Source organism: Manis pentadactyla, chromosome 15 (assembly GCF_030020395.1).
Source record: "Manis pentadactyla isolate mManPen7 chromosome 15, mManPen7.hap1, whole genome shotgun sequence".
Classification (NCBI taxonomy): Eukaryota; Metazoa; Chordata; class Mammalia; order Pholidota; family Manidae; genus Manis; species Manis pentadactyla.
The window spans coordinates 13,677,338-13,693,125 of NC_080033.1; the positions used below are offsets into that span (position 1 = coordinate 13,677,338).

Genomic DNA, 15,788 nt, shown 5'->3' on the forward strand with positions numbered 1-15,788 from the left:
CATCCCAAGCCCTATCCCTACAAATGCGTAGGCCCATCCTGCTCATAGGGGCAGCCTCCAGCCTGGGACCCTTCCTGAAGGCACATGGTGAGGAATAAGGGACTGAGGTCACAATTCTTGGAGTTGAGAAGGTATTGAAGGTCTCTTGGGCCGCCAGAGGTGCCTACCCTTACCTGTGATGGTCCCAAAGTGGACGTAACCTTCGTGCTTGCCAGTGGTAAGGGCCATGATGTACTCAGAGCCATTGCTATGGAAATGCACAGGGCATAGTTTCTTGATGCACTCGTTGGCCAAGACACGAACCCAGTTCCCTGTAGGAGCCAGCACAGAACCTCAGGTCTAGGGGTTTAGTCCTGGGACCTGGCCCCCATTCACATTTTCCTGGCCTTACTGAGCCTGTTATTTGTCCTTGCCCACTGGAGCAGTTGTTCCATGTGGTGTCTGAGGGGCCCTTGGCGTGGGGCCCTTGGTGTAGGGCCCTAGCTGCCTTTGAGAAAATCTTCCTTGCTCACACTCTGTCTATGAGGTTCAGATTGGGTTGATCCCCACCCTGGCATTCCCTGGCCAGAGCAATTGCTGCTGAGCTGGTCATGTGATCAAGCTGGACAAATCAGAGACAGTCCCAGCTTGTAACCACTAACAAAGAGATGCTCTTCCCTGGGGCCTCTGAGGGCATGAACGTCTGCAGTTGCTGGGTGGAGCAGGGAGTCACCATAGCCACAAAGAGGGTCCTACAGCTACAATGAGCCCTCAAGTGCAACTGTGTCTGAAACCAACCGACTCCTGGCTTTTTCATCTTTCTAAGCCAATAGACACCCCTTTCTTTAACTTAAGTCTATTTTAATTTGGCTCCTCCCACTGTCAAAGTGCCCTAAGTAAGAAAGGGAGAAAAAGGAAGCTGTTGGGAACATGCATTACTGATGAAGTATGGGTTACAGTACAAGTTTCTGTAACCCTATATGTAGACATCTCTTATTTAGTTGGGAGGTGAGAAATACAAAGAACTAGGAGAGCTTTGATATCACTTAAAAGGTCAGGCTGAACCAAAAGTCTTTCCTCTCTGATGAGTCTCCTTCATGGCTTTGCCTCTGCAGCTGCTCATCTCTATTGCCCTCTCTTCCCTTTCTGTCTGCCTTTCTGAGTGTGTGTGTGTGTGTGTGTGTGAGCTTGTGCACATGCTCATGTCTTTCGGCTCCCTCCCTTCACTCTCACACCCCATCTTCCCTCAACTGGTTCACAGCGCCAAGTGTAACCCCGGCATATAGAGGGTAGGAAAAGGCCCAGGCAGGTGGACAGTGGTCATTCAGAACCTTGGACAGTCCCTCCCCCCCACACATCCCCCCTGCAACCCATGGCAATTCCAGACCCAGGTGCCTCCAGTGGGGGTTCATGGAGGCTCCCTCGGGGGCTCCAACAGGCTGGTCCCCTTGCTGAGATGCTATGGACCCCCCAGGCACATCACCTGGCCATAGCCCCTCACCACTGCTGTGGTTGCCCTCGTGGAGTATGATATAGGTGCCTGTAAAATAGTAGACGAGCTGGTTCTGTCGGATGAAGAGAGTGCTCTCAGTGGCGATGGCATCATAGATGGTGGCAGTGAAGCTGGCCTGGGAGCAGTGGAAGGAGCTTACCCAGCAACTGTCAATGCTCAACTGTAGAGGGGCAGAACCAGCAGTGAGCAGGTAGCCCTGGCTTCAGCCTCTGCAGCCTGCCTTGCTGGGGAGGCACCTGCTCTGACAACTGCTTGGCATGGACACATGTAGCTGCCCCCAGCGCGCCCTCCCTGCTCACCCTGAAGCAGCACCTTGATGGCCAAACTTCCCTAACATGGGTCAGGAAAGCAGGCGACCCAGGCAGGAGCCAGCTGGGGCTTCGTGTGCTACCTAAAGTCGGGTACCGCACAGCATACTCAACCATACTCAGCAGCCTGTTCTCCAGGCCACAGTCAGGGTTGTATCTATTGTGGACCTAAAAGATCCCATGCTTGGTCCAAGGCACATTTTTAACAACCCTATTCTGCCTTAAACACAACTGGCCATCAGGCTAACACAATCTGAACTCACTGACTGATCACTAACACTGGTAATATCACTAAAAGTGGGAAGGCACCACCGCAACTGGGTCTTAAAAGAGTGAATCTAAACTTAATCAAGCTTATAGAGCTCACTACTAGCCTGTACCCTTATGGGGTGTTATGGACTGAATTGTCTCCCCTCCAATTTATATGGGGAAGCCCTAACCCCCAATGTGATTATATTTGGAGATGGGGCCTTTAAGGAGATAATTAAGGTCCAGTGAGGTCATAAGCATGGGGGGCCTTAATCCTACTGGACTGGTATCCTTATAAGGAATACCAGAGGAAGAGACACCAGATATCTCTCTCTCTCTCTACTCAGGTGCACAGACAAAAATCCATACGAGAACACAGTGGGAAGACACCTCCTGCCAGCCAAGGAGAGAGGCCTCACCAGAACCAAATAGCTGACAACTTGATCTTGGACTTATAGCCTCCAGAACTGTGAGAATATAAATTTCTGTTGTTTAAGTCACTCAATCTGTGGTATTTTGTTATGGTAGCCTGAGCACACTAATACATAGGATCAGAGGAAGAAGTTAATCAATTCCATGAGGAAGCAAGCAGCCAAATTCTATAAAACAAAAGGTCTGGTTTCTTAAATTGCCTGAAAAAGGTGGTTGGTTGGGGGAAAAAGGGTGGAGGGAAGCAGACTTAAGGGTGAGAAAAATATTAATATTAAAACCAATGCAATTAGACTCATAGATACTGAGAAGTGACTAGTGGTTACCAAGGGGGAGGGGAGAGGGGAGGGGTAGGAGAAGGGGGAGGGGACTGTTGAACCATTGTGATGTACATTTGATAAAAAAACAAACAAACGAAAAAGAACACCAAATGCAATATGTTGATCCTGATTCAAACAAACCAACTTTAAAAGACATTTTTAGACAAACTAATTCTATGAAGCCAGCATCACTCTAATACCAAACCCAGGCAAAGACACCACAAAAAAAGAAAACTACAGACCAATATACCTGATGAACACAGATGCAAAAATACTCTACAAAATATTAGCAAACTGAATTAAAAAATACATCAAGAGGATCATTCATCATGATCAAGTGGGATTCATTCCAGCGATACAAGGATGGCACAACATTAGAAAATCCATCAACATCATCCACCACATCAAAAAAGAGAAGGACAAAAATCACATGATCATCTCCATAGATGCTGAAAAAGCATTTGACAAAATTCAACACCCATTCATGATAAAAACTCTCAACAAAATGGATATAGAGGGCAAGTACCTCAACATAATAAAGGCCACATATGACAAACCCACAGCCAACATCATACTTAACAGTGAAAAGCTGAAAGCTTTTCCTCTAAGATTGAAAACAAGACAAGGATGTCCACTCTCCCCACTTTGGAGAGTCCCAGCTATGGCAATCAGACAACACAATGAAATAAAAGGCATCCAGGTAGGTAAGGAAGAGGTTAAACTGTCACTGTTTGCAGATGATATGATATTGTACATAAAAAACCCTAAAGAATCCAATCCAAAAGTACTAGGATAACCGAATTCAGCAAAGTTGCAGGATACAAAATTAATACACAGAAATCTGTTACTTTCCTATACACTAACGATGAATAGCAGAAAGAGAAATCAGGAAAACAATTCCACTCACAGTTGCATCAAAAAGAATACCTAGGAATACACCAAACCAAGGAAGTGAAAGACCTTTACTCTGAAAACTACAAGACACTCATGAGAGAAATTAAAGAGGACACTAATAAATGGAAATACATCCCATGCATACTCTTGGGTAGGAAGAATTAATATTGTCAAAATGGCCATCCTGCCTAAAGCAATCTACAGATTCAATGTAATTCCTATCAAAATACTGACAGCATTCTTCAACAAACTAGAACAAAATAGTTCTAAAATTCATATGGAGCCACAAAAGGCCCCAAATAGCCAAAGCAATCCTGAGAAGGAAGAATAAAGATGGGGGGTTTATGCTCCCCAACTTCAAGCTCTACTGCAAAGCCACAGTAATCAAAACAATTTCGTACTGCCACAAAAACAGAGCCATAGATCAATGGAATAGAATAGAGAGCCCAGATATAAACCACACATATATGGCCATATTAATATATGATAAAGGAGCTGTGGACATACAATGGAGAAATGACAGCCTCTTCAACAGCTGGTGCTGGCAAAACTGGACAGCTACATGTAAGAGAATGAAACTAGATTACTGTCTAATTCCATACAGAAAAGTAAACTCGAAATGGATCAAAAGCCTGAATGTAAGTCACGAAACCATAAAACTCTTAGAAGAAAACATAGGTAAAACTCTCTTGAATATAAACATGAGCAACTTTTTCATGAACATATCTCCTCAGGCAAGGGAAACAAAAGCAAAAATGAACAAGTGAGCAATCTACAGATTCAATGCAATCCCTATCAAAATACCTACAGCATTCTTCAATGAACTAGAACAAATAGTTCTAAAAATTCATATGGAACGACAAAAGACCCCGAATAGCCAAAGCAATCCTGAGAAGGAAGAATAGAGCAGGGGGAATTACACTACCTGACTTCAAGCTCTACTACAAAGCCACAGTAATCAAGACAATTTGGTACTGGCACAAGAACAGACCCATAGACCAATGGAACAGAATAGAGAGTCCAGATATTAACCCAAGCATATATGGTCAATTAATATACAATAAGGGAGCCATGGATATACAATGGGGAAACGACAGCCTCTTCAACAGCTGGTGTTGGCAAAACTGGACAGCTACATGTAAGAGAATGAAACTGGATTATTGTCTAACCCTATACACAAAAGTAAACTCAAAATGGATCAAAGATCTGAATGTAAGTCATGAAACCATAAAACTCTTAGAAAAAAATATAGGCAAAAATATCTTGGACATAAACATGAGCAACTTCTTCATGAACATATCTCCCAGGGCAAGGGAAACAAAAGCAAAAATGAACAAGTGGGGCTATATCAAACTAAAAAGCTTCTGTACATCAAAGGACACCATCAGTAGAACAAAAAGACATCCTACAGTATGGGAGAATATATTCCTAAATGACATATCTGATAAGGGGTTGACGGCCAAATTATATAAAGAACTCACACACCTCAACAAACAAAAAGCTAATAAGCCAATTAAAAAATGGGCAGAGGAGCTGAACAGACAGTTCTTCAAAGAAGAAATTCAGATGGCCAACAGGCACATGAAAAGATGCTCCACATTGCTAATCATCAGAGAAATGCAAATTAAAACCACAATGAGATATCACCTTACACCAGTTAAGATGGCCAACATCCAAAAGACAAACAACAAATGTTGGCGAGGATGTGGAGAAAGGGGAACCCTCCTACACTGCTGGTGGGAATGTAAATTAGTTCAACCATTGTGGAAAGCAGTATGGAGGTTCCTCAAAAAGCTCAAAATAGGAATACCATTTGACCCAGGAATTCCACTCCTAGGAATTTACCCAAAGAAAACAAGATCACAGATTCCAAAAGATATATGCACCTCTATGTTTATCGCCACACTACTTACAATAGCCAAGAAATGGAACCACCTAAGTGTCCATCAGTAGATGAATGGATAAAGAAGATGTGGTACATATACACAATGGAATATTACTCAGCCATAAGAAAAAACAAATCCTACCATTTGCAACAACATGGGTGGAGCTAGAGGGTATTATGCTCAGTGAAATAAGCCAGGCAGAAAAAGACAAGTATCAAATGATTTCACTCATCTGTGGAGTATAAAAACAAAGCAAAAACTGAAGGAACAAAACAGCAGCAGACTCACAGAACCCAATAATGGACTAACAGTTACCAAAGGGAAAGGGACTAGGAAGGGTATGTGGGGAGGGAGGGTGAAGGCAATTAAGGGGTATTATGATTAGCACCCATAACTTAGGGTGAGGGCACGGGGAAGGCAGTATAGCACAGAGAAGACAAGTAGTGACTCTATAGCATCTTACTACGCTGATGGACAGTAACTGTCATGGGGTATGTTGGGGGGACTTGATAATAGGGGGGAATGTAGTAACCACAATGTTGCTCATGTGAAACCTGAGCATAAGATTGTATATCAATGATACCTTAATAAAAAAAAATACAGTTTTAGACAATTGGGGAAAATTGGTTATGGCTGGGTTAGATGATAATAAAGGTTATTGCTAATTTTTCTGGGTATTATAATTGCACTGTGGTTTTATTTTTTAAAAGTCCTCCTGTGTTAGAGATACTTCATCAGATGTTTCAAGCATTTACAGGTGAAATAGTATGATGGGTAGGATTTTCTTTAAAACACTCCAGAAAAAGAAAATGGTGGGCCAAAAAAAAAAAATAAGGCAAAATGTTAAAAATTTCTGAAGTTGGGTACATTTTACTATTCTACTTTTGTGTCTCATTGAAATTTTCCACTAAAAAGTATAATTTTCCACTACGTTTTCAAAAGAAAGTATAAATAAAGCAAAGTTTCATCAAGTTAAGGAGGACATTAATTTTCTTACTTCTCAACCCTATTCAGCATCCTAAGAGTTTCCTTGAAAATGTTATTTCTAAGAAAGTCTTGTAATCCACTTAGACTACAGATGTTGAACCTGGTGAAACTAACCTATACCTTCTACATCTGTCATTTGACTTGTCATAATTAATGTATTGCCCTGTTAATATTTGATTCGATGCCTCTGTTTTCTAGAAGACATAGTTGGAAATTTTCTTTGTTAAGCTAGAAGAGGATCACCACACCTCCCTTGTCTCCCACATATATGAGGAAGGGAAAGTTGTAAGTCAGCTGGATTTCTTATTTGAGCAAAGTTAGAGATTTCTGACTCACTTAACTCAATAAGCAGCCTGTTGGGTTTCCCTGGACACCACAATTGAGTTGAGATGGGCAAATCGCCTAAGCTGTACCAAGTGGAAGCAATCTTATGATGTCGGGGTTACAGGTACTGGGAAAGATCTTTCCCACTGATGGGGGCCTGAGAAGATGAAGCCTCTGTAGTTTCAGAGGACAGAACTGTTTTGAGCATAGAGTCAATACCTAGGAACCAGGTCCAAGAGATGAAGAGAGAGAGAGAGACTCAGTCTTGGTGACATCATTTGAAATCCTGGGTCAACTTGGACATGAAGTTGTCAATTTTTCAGTTACGTGAACCAATAAATTTCATCTTCCACTTTTGGCAGATGGTTAGTTGAGTTCCCAAGTCCATTTTCCCTATATTCTTTGGTGACTGAGTTTTAGCAGGGCAGTTGCCTTCTAGGTAGAAATTATATTACCCAGCCTCCCTTGCATTTGGATGTAGCCAAGTGATCTATTCCTCATTAATTGAATGAGAGTGGAAGTGAAACTTGCTTAGAAGAAAATAGCTTGCCCTCTGCTTCTGCTCTTTCCCCTTCCCAGTGGCTGGAATACAGACATGGGCATGACCCAGCTCCAAGCGTACATACGAGATCAACATCTAGGTCCTAGCAGCGGGTGAGCAGAAGATGGAAGGGACTTGGTTTCTCACCTCTGGACTATTAAGAGATGAGCAAGTCTCTTCAAGCTGCTCTCTTTCAGAAGTCTCTGTTAGAGCATCGAAACCTGACCAACATAGGGCTGAGGAGAGCTGCGCAGTGCGAGGACTCCTATGGAATCCTAGGGGCAGTCTGGAGGGGAGTACTGAGGAGAGACAGGAGGAAGGAAGAGAGGAGACAGCAGTGTGGGTCACCAGGGAGATATCCCCGTGATTAAAGGAGGATAACTGGGTTTTTATTTTGGAATGATGGAAAATTTTTGGAACTAGATAGAGGTGATGGTTGCACAGTGTGATGAACATAATAAATGGCACTAAAATTTTCGCTTTAAAGTGGTTAATTTTACAAATTTTATCATTTTCACCTCCATAATTTTTTAAAAAGAACAAGAGTAAGGATGTCTTAAGTTCAAATTCAACCTTTCATACCTCTAACATAAACCCCCTTCTCTGCACTCCACATCTCTTCAGCAGAATCCACATCAGCTACATATTCCCTGTGGGTGTGCCTGGGGCAGGAGTTGGTCTGGGAAGACCTGGCCCAGAACAGAGAGCTGACAGGATAGGGAGATGGTCTATAAACTGAACGAGTTCAGTAGAAGCAGGAATTCAGAACCAAAGGGAACTAGGAGACCATTAACTCACATGGGTTCTCAGAAATCATGGGTGGGGCTCTCAACCTTGATGGGAGGAGGTTAAGGCCATCTTGTGGGATTGCTGGGATGCACAGTTATCTCGGACACAATTAACAACCAGCATCTCCCCCTCAACTACCCTGATTTCACCTTGAGGGAACTGTGCTTTCTCTGCCTCCTGTCTAAGCTGCCCTCTTCCTTAGGTTAGAGCTTCTGACCTGTGCTAAACCAGCTGGCACTTTCCATTATTTTTGTGACACATGACCCAAGCTGGACCAATCAGGAACAAGGAAATACATGTCAGGATTTTTTTTTTTTGAGAGGGCATATCTTATATTTATTGATCAAATGGTTGTTAACAACAATAAAATTCTGTATAGGGGACTCAATGCACAATCATTAATCGACCCCAAGTCTAATTCTCAACAGTCTCCAATCTTCTAAAGTATAATGAACAAATTCTTACATAGTGAATAAGTTCTTACATGGTGAACAGTACAAGGGCAGTCATCACAGAAACTTTCAGTTTTGATCACGCATCATGAACTATAAACAATCAGGTCAAATATGAATATTCGTTTGATTTTTATACTTGATTTATATGTGGATCCCACATTTCTCCCTTTATTATTTTTAATAAAATGCTGAAGTGGTAGGATTTTTTTTTTAAAGCTATTTGGGAAGCTCCCTTTCTCTGGCCTGGGAGTTGGGATGATATGAGCCACTTTGAGGATGGGGCTGATCCAGAAGAGGAACTGAAAGCTGGAGTCCTGATTTGAGCCCCGAATCAAGGCAGGCCTGAAGGCTGATCTGTGCCTAGGGCTTTGCAGTTAGCGGCATCTCCTAAATCCCCTTCTCTGCTTAAGCCACCCTGAGTTGGAGTTCTGCTGCACCAGCTCAACCGTGTTTCTGTCACACACATCACAAGAACCTTGCTTCAGATGCTCCTTCCCCATTTTGCAAATAATACAGGCTTACAGTGCCAAATTATTACAAAGAACAAGAATAAGGATGCCTTAAGTTCAACTTTAACTTGGGGCCAGAAGTATAACACAAGTTCGGAATTTTTCAGAGTTTAGAAGGTAATCAGGCATGCACATGCCATTCGTACATATACCCTCAGGTCTGGGGCAGCACCCCTTGATCAAACACCTCAATATTCCTGCAGGGCAGCTACTGACTATTAACACTCGATGGGATTCATAAAGACTATAGGTACCCTTTGTTAGCTCAGATCAGGGTCTCTTAACAAATCAATTTTAGCCTTAACCTCGTGAAAATGCACTTTTCAAAGTTTTTGGATTTCAGAACTACAAATTACAAATAAATGATAATAACTTCGATTTACATAGGCACTCATTCTGTGCCTGGCAGATATGAATTTATATCATTCTCACAATAATTCTATGAGGTGAATATAAGTGTTATTTCCACTTTACAGATGGGGAATCCAAGGCTCAGGTAGGTAAAGTGACTTGCCCAAGGTCACATAGCCAGCCATGAGGTTGCAGAACCGGGATTTGAACCCCGGGTGCCCGGCTGCAGAGTCTTATGTCTTTCTTTCATGTTATCTGCCTCTCATGGGAGCTTGTATATCTCTGGGGACCCTTTTATAGCCCCAGGCCTCCTCTGTTTTAGGGGCTAAGGCCTAGCACCTTTCAGAAGGCCCAGCCCACCATCTGCCCTGCACCACTCACCTCCACAAGAAAGAAGTCCTTGAAGCTGGTGTCAGTCAGCAAGATGAGCTTCTCCTCGGGAATGCCACCCAGGATGAGCACTGGTGCCTGCTCCTCAGTGTACCACAGGGGCCTCGATGGGGCATTCACAAAGTACTGGGGCATCAGCTCGTAGAGCTGCAGGGGGAGAGGCTGCTCGATGCTCCCCTACCCTCCCATGGCTCCACCTCATTAGAGTAGAAGCCAAAGTCCCTCTGGAGCCCTGAGGCCCCACACAATTTGCCCACACACCTCTCAGACCTCATCCTAGCCACTTGGGCCTCCTCACTGCTTCTCAGACTTACCAGGCACATTCCCGCCTCAGAGCCTTTGCGCTAGCTGTTCCCTCTGTAAGAAACGCTCTTCCCATAGTGTCCACATGATTCCTTCCTCTCCTCCTTCAGGGCTTTCCTCAGATGTCAACCTCTCAGTTATGCCTTTCTTGACCATTCCAGTAAACAGCCCCTCCTGCACAGACCCAGCTCCCCTCACCCTGTTTGAATTCTCTCCACAGCACTTGCCACCTTTAACCTACTATGAAATTTACTTGATTTCATGTTTACAGGTTTGACGCTAGAATGTCAGCTCTGTGAGGGCAGGGATTTAGGTCTGTGTGTTCAGTGTTGCGTTTTCATGATGCCACACTGTGTGCTCAGTAAGTCTCTGATGAATGAATGAATGAGTCGATGCACTGCGATCAGGACTATGGGTGTAGGAGTCAGGCAGACAGTTTCAAGTCTCATTCCATATGAATGTGCTGAGAGACTGCAAATGACTCCATCCCTTTGGGGCTTCAGTTTTTGCCTCTTTGAAATGGGTATGTAAGAGCACCTTCCCTCCCAGGGTCCTTGTGGGACTGAATGTGATTGTGCATTTAGTACAGCACTTCACCCAGGGCCTGGCACAAAGCAAGCACTCTGGAAATAGCATCTACCACTTCTCTGGTAAGTAAGCAAGGCCCCAGCCCACTGTCTGCAACCTGTATCTTCTACCTTGCCCATTCTCTGGGCCCCCTCACCTCATTTCCCACAGTGAACTGGAGCGTGTCGTCTCTTGTTCTCTGCAGGAAGCCATTGATGTTCACCTGAAACCTGGCAGCAGGTGTGGGGCAGGCATGGGTGAGGGTTCCAGTGTCAGGGGCTCCTGCCATGGCTTACAGCCACCTCCCAGCCCTACACCCTCCCTTTGGTCTCCTCCTGGCTTCTTGGGGGATCTGGGGATAGGAAGTCCCTCCCAGAGTCTACCCCCAGCCCTGGGCTTGAGAAAGGGCACCTTTGATTAGGAATGAAGGGCCCCAGGCCATTGCTGCTGATGTCCACATACATGACCACGCTGCCATTCTTGATGGGCATGGGTGTGTACCAGCTCATGACACACACCTCTGCATTGCACGGCTCTGCTGGTAAGCAGTAAGAATGGAGGCTGCGGGTGTCTCCCAGCAGCCCCCTCGACGCCACAGACTACTGGGATCTCCCTGCAACTCCCCAAGCCCCCCTCTAGGCCATGGACCCACTGGGGCCTTTGTCTGGCCCCATCTTGGCCATGGAACCCACTAAGGCCTCCTCATGCCCTCCTCCAGGTCATAAACCCCACCGAGGCTCCCCAGACCCCTACAATCACTGCTAGGCCATGGGCCCTTCTGATGACCCTGGCCTCCTTTTGAGGTCATGGACCTCCCTGAGACCTCAGCGACCCCCCCATGCCCTGCCAGGCTGAGACCCTTCCAAGTGTTTCCCAAGCCCACCTTTGCTGCGGAAGGGGACTCCCTCCATCTGAATCTGCAGCTGCTCTATCTTCCAGTGATGGAAGTTGACTGGGGACTGGAAGGTAACCAGCACCATGGGCTTCAGTCCCGTCAGGTAGCCCTTGCGGACCAGGGCCTCTGAAGACTGAGGGCAAGAGAGCCGCACAGGTGTGTCCTTAAGAAAGCTTCTGGATTCCCCCAGCTGTGGCCCCACCTTTAGTAGACTGTCTTTCTGGGCTGGGCCAGGAGGACAGACTCTGGGTGGGAAAGCCAGAGAACATGGTCTAGGTTTGAGGCTGGGGTGGGGGAAAGGCCAGCTAGGAGAGGAGCTAGGAGCTGTGGAAGGAGTCAGGAGGCCTTCCTGGAGGGGGTGAGTCCAGAGCCAAGGCTTTCAGACAGAATTTGGATAAAGGGAGTGCACAGAGAAGGGCAGCCTGGAAAAAGCAAAAATGTGAAGGTGGAGTGAGCTCGGCACCCAGACCTGCTAGCAGCCTCTTCCCTCACTCAAGGGCTCCCCAGTCCCGCTCTTAAGGCTCCCACCTTCCCTTCAGAAATTGAACTCTCTGCCACCTACCCCCGCCCCCCAACCAGTCTGAGGACAGCCAGGTGTTGGGCTGGGACCTGGGTGAGTGTGGGATGGGGCAGTTGGACAGAAAGGAACTGGGGAAGAGGGTGAAGGGCATCCAGGGACAGCCTCCCCAGGGTGCCCAGATCCTGGCTGAGCTGAGGACAGGCAGGGCTTAGAGTGTGGATGCAAGGAGAAAAGGAGAAGGGTATTCCCAGTGTATGGAACAGCATAAGCAAAGGCTTGGAGGCACCCCCAAAAGAAGGCTGCCTTCAACCACTGTAGGTGGATGGGTGGGTGTGGACTGACAGACTGAAACGGAGCAGGTACCCCCTCCTTTGGTGAAGCCCCTCCGACTTCTCATTAACAAAGAGAAGCCCGAGTCCCCTAATCGTGACCCACTCTGTGGGAATTGGACTGAGTGGTTAGAGATGAAAGAAAATGGGAGTTTGGAAACCATGGGAAAGCAAACCAAACAGACATAGACCTCTGAGTCCCCCTCACAAATTCTTGACACTTGTGTCCTTGAGATGTTCTGCAGGACCTTAGACCCCCACCAGCTGACCACCTGCTGGCCAAGCACTAAACCCCAGACTGGGTGGAGCCAGAAGACTGCTGACTAAGACTCCTGAGCCATCCTGTCGGCTCACCACTGACCCATCAGAACAGTGGGCACCCGCTGCTCACACCCTACAACCTTTCCCGTCATCCTGCCTTTAAAAGCCCCTGCCTGTAAGCCAAACGAGAGTTGAGGACCTTGAGCGTTAGCACCCCCTCCACCCCGCCCCATTCTCCTTGCTTGACGCCTGCAATAAAGGGCCGCTTTGTCTCACTACATCCCAGTGTCAGCGCTTGGCTTTCCGCATAAGCGGACCCAGGTTTGTTTAGTTTGGTGACAGACCAGAGAGAGAGAAGTAGTGGGTCTGACCACGTCCGCACAGGCCCAGGGCCCTTTCATGCCTGCCCACTGCGCCTGTCTGGGCCCTGCTGCAGGGTCTCCAACCACGGGGTGGCAGGAGCTGGTGCAGGGCGGACCTCCTCCCTGTCAGGGCAACGCCCTCAACGCCCGCGCAGTTCTGGTTCTGTCCACCCTCAACTCCTATCCTAGACCGTGCATCAGCCTCTTCCCTGCTCCCGCCAGGCCCCCCACACAGCAGAAGGGAGCCTGTAAACACCTGAGTCAGACCACGCCCCTCTGCTCGAACCTTCCCAGGGCTCCATCTCACTCGGAGTGAGAGCCAGATCCTCGCTCTGGCTCCTGTGGCCCCATTCCCCTCCCTCCCTCCCTCCTCCCACTGTCCCCCTCACTCATTGTGTTCCATCCACACGGGCCTCTCTGAGCTTCCTCACACACACCGGCCTCCTCCTTACTTCAGGGCCATTGTTCTGGCTGTTGTTTCTGCCTGAAATGCCTTCCCCAGTTCTCCTCTCGGGTGTCCCTTTTCACTATTCAGGTCTCTGCTCAAGCTCTTCAGAGACCTTCCCCAACCATGCCAGCCAACACCCTCCTTTGTAACACACCTCCTCATTTTATGTTCTTCACACTGACTACTCCTCATAATTATTTTATGTATTTACATGCTGATTATCTGCTTCCCTGGCAGGATGAAACCATAAGAAATACCTGGCCATGTTGTTTATCACTGTATCTCCCCCATCGTAAGAAAAAGAGGATCTGAGGTGCTGAATCAACAGATAAAGGTATTATTATTGCATTTTTACAGATAGGGAGAAAAGGTTCACAGAGTAAAACTCTCTGCCAACGATCTCACTCTAGAAATTTGTTGTTGGCATTGAACCTTTTCTATGACCAGGTACTGTACTAAATACTTCACATATATTTAATCATTTTATGAAATGAGTATGTATGAGCAATTTAATACCCTTGTTAAGGATGAGGAAACTGGTACAGAGATGTTAAGTAACTTGCCTGAGATCACAACTATTCGGTGGCAGAGCTGGGATTTGAATCAGGGTATACTTCCTACAAATAAACGTTAGACAATGGCAGATTCAAACCCAGGTTGCAGCCTCCAGAACTTCAGTTCTAGACCATAGCATTCTACTGTCCTCAGAAAGCTTACCTGAGCCAAACAATCTTGAAAAAGAACAATGTTGGAGGACTCAAACTTTCTGATTTGAAAACTTAATTACAAAGCTACAGCAATCAGGAAGGACTGTGTGGTACTGGCATACAGATAGACATACAGAGCAATGCAATAGAATTATACCCAGAAATAAACCCTTACATTCATGGTCAATTGATTTTTGACAAGGGTGTCAAGACAATTCAACAGGGAAAGAATAATCTTTTCAACAAATGGTACCGGGATAACTGGATATTTGCAGGCAAAAGTTAGACCCCTAGCTGACATCATATACAAAAACTAACTCAAAATGGATTAACACCAGAAAGCACAGGCAACAAAAGAAAAAAATGATAAATTGGACGTCATCAAGTTAAAACCTTTGATGCTACTTACGGTATGTGCATTACACCTAAATAAACATAATTTTTTTTTTTGCTTCAAAGACACCATCAACTAAATGAAAAGACAACTCACAGAATGTGGCAAGATATTTACAAGATATTTATATCTGATAAGAAACTAGTATCCAGAATATATAAAGAAATTTTACAATGCAACAATAAAAAAACAGATAACCCCATTTTTAAATGGGCAAAGGATCTGAATAGACATTTCTCCAAAGAACACAGATAAATGGCCAATGAGCATATGAAAAGATGTTTCCCATCATTGTTAGAAGGGAAATGCAAATCAAAACCACAATGAGATACCATGTCTCACACATTAGGTGGCTATAATAAAAAAAATGGACAATAACAAATGTTGGAGAGGATGTAGAGAAACCCGAACCCTCATACAATGCTGATGAGAATGTAAAATTATGCATCTGCTTTGGAAAACAGTCTAGTAATTCCTCAGAAGTGAAACAGAGTTAACATATAGCCTAGTAATTCCATTCCTAGGTATGTACTGGAAAGAACTAAAAACATGTTTATACAAAAACTTGTACACACATATTCACAGCAGCATTATTCATGATAGCCAAAAAAGTGGAAATAACCCAAATGTCCTCAATTAATGAATGGATAAACAAATGTAGTATATCCTTAGAATATTCAGTCATAAAAAAGGAAATACTGACACATGCTATGATATGGATGAGCCTTGAAAACACGCTGAGTGAAAGAAGCCAGATACCAAAGGCTACATATTTTGATTCCATTTACATGGAATGCCCAGAATAAGCCAGTTCATAGGGACAGGAAATGGATCAGTGGTCTCCAGGGGCGGGAGGAATGGAGGGCACAGGGTTTCTGTCTGGGTGATGAAAATGTTCTGTAATTAGTGGTGAAGGTTGCACAACTTCAATATATTAAAAACTATTGAATTGTATACTTTAAATAGTGAATTTTATGGTATGTGAATTATATATCAATTTTTTTAATGGCAAAAAAAAAGCTTACCTGAGCACCTACTATGTGTCTGGTGGGACACTAGGAATCTTCAAACAACCTTT

At 45.1% G+C, this 15,788-nt stretch overlaps 1 protein-coding gene across 13 annotated transcripts in view; it reads right to left on the minus strand.

The window, feature by feature from the left end:
- CATSPERG (cation channel sperm associated auxiliary subunit gamma) overlaps window positions 1-15,788 on the minus strand; it is a 29,274-nt gene that overhangs the window by 11,941 nt on the left and 1,545 nt on the right. For 8 of the 13 annotated variants that reach the window (XR_005022915.2, XR_005022920.2, XM_057492940.1 and 5 more), the window contains exons 4-9: window positions 11,678-11,822; window positions 11,206-11,332; window positions 10,952-11,024; window positions 9,916-10,071; window positions 1,481-1,652; window positions 174-311 (exon numbers count right to left, since the gene is read on the minus strand). Coding sequence is in view for 11 of the 13 variants with exons in the window: in XM_057492940.1 (XP_057348923.1) it covers window positions 174-311; window positions 1,481-1,652; window positions 9,916-10,071; window positions 10,952-11,024; window positions 11,206-11,332; window positions 11,678-11,822 (811 nt within the window). In the remaining 2 variants the exon portion in view is untranslated. The remainder of the gene's footprint in view (window positions 1-173; window positions 312-1,480; window positions 1,653-9,915; window positions 10,072-10,951; window positions 11,025-11,205; window positions 11,333-11,677; window positions 11,823-15,788) is intronic. The other 5 variants (XM_036876600.2, XM_036876507.2, XM_036876537.2 and 2 more) reach the window with 4 other exon arrangements.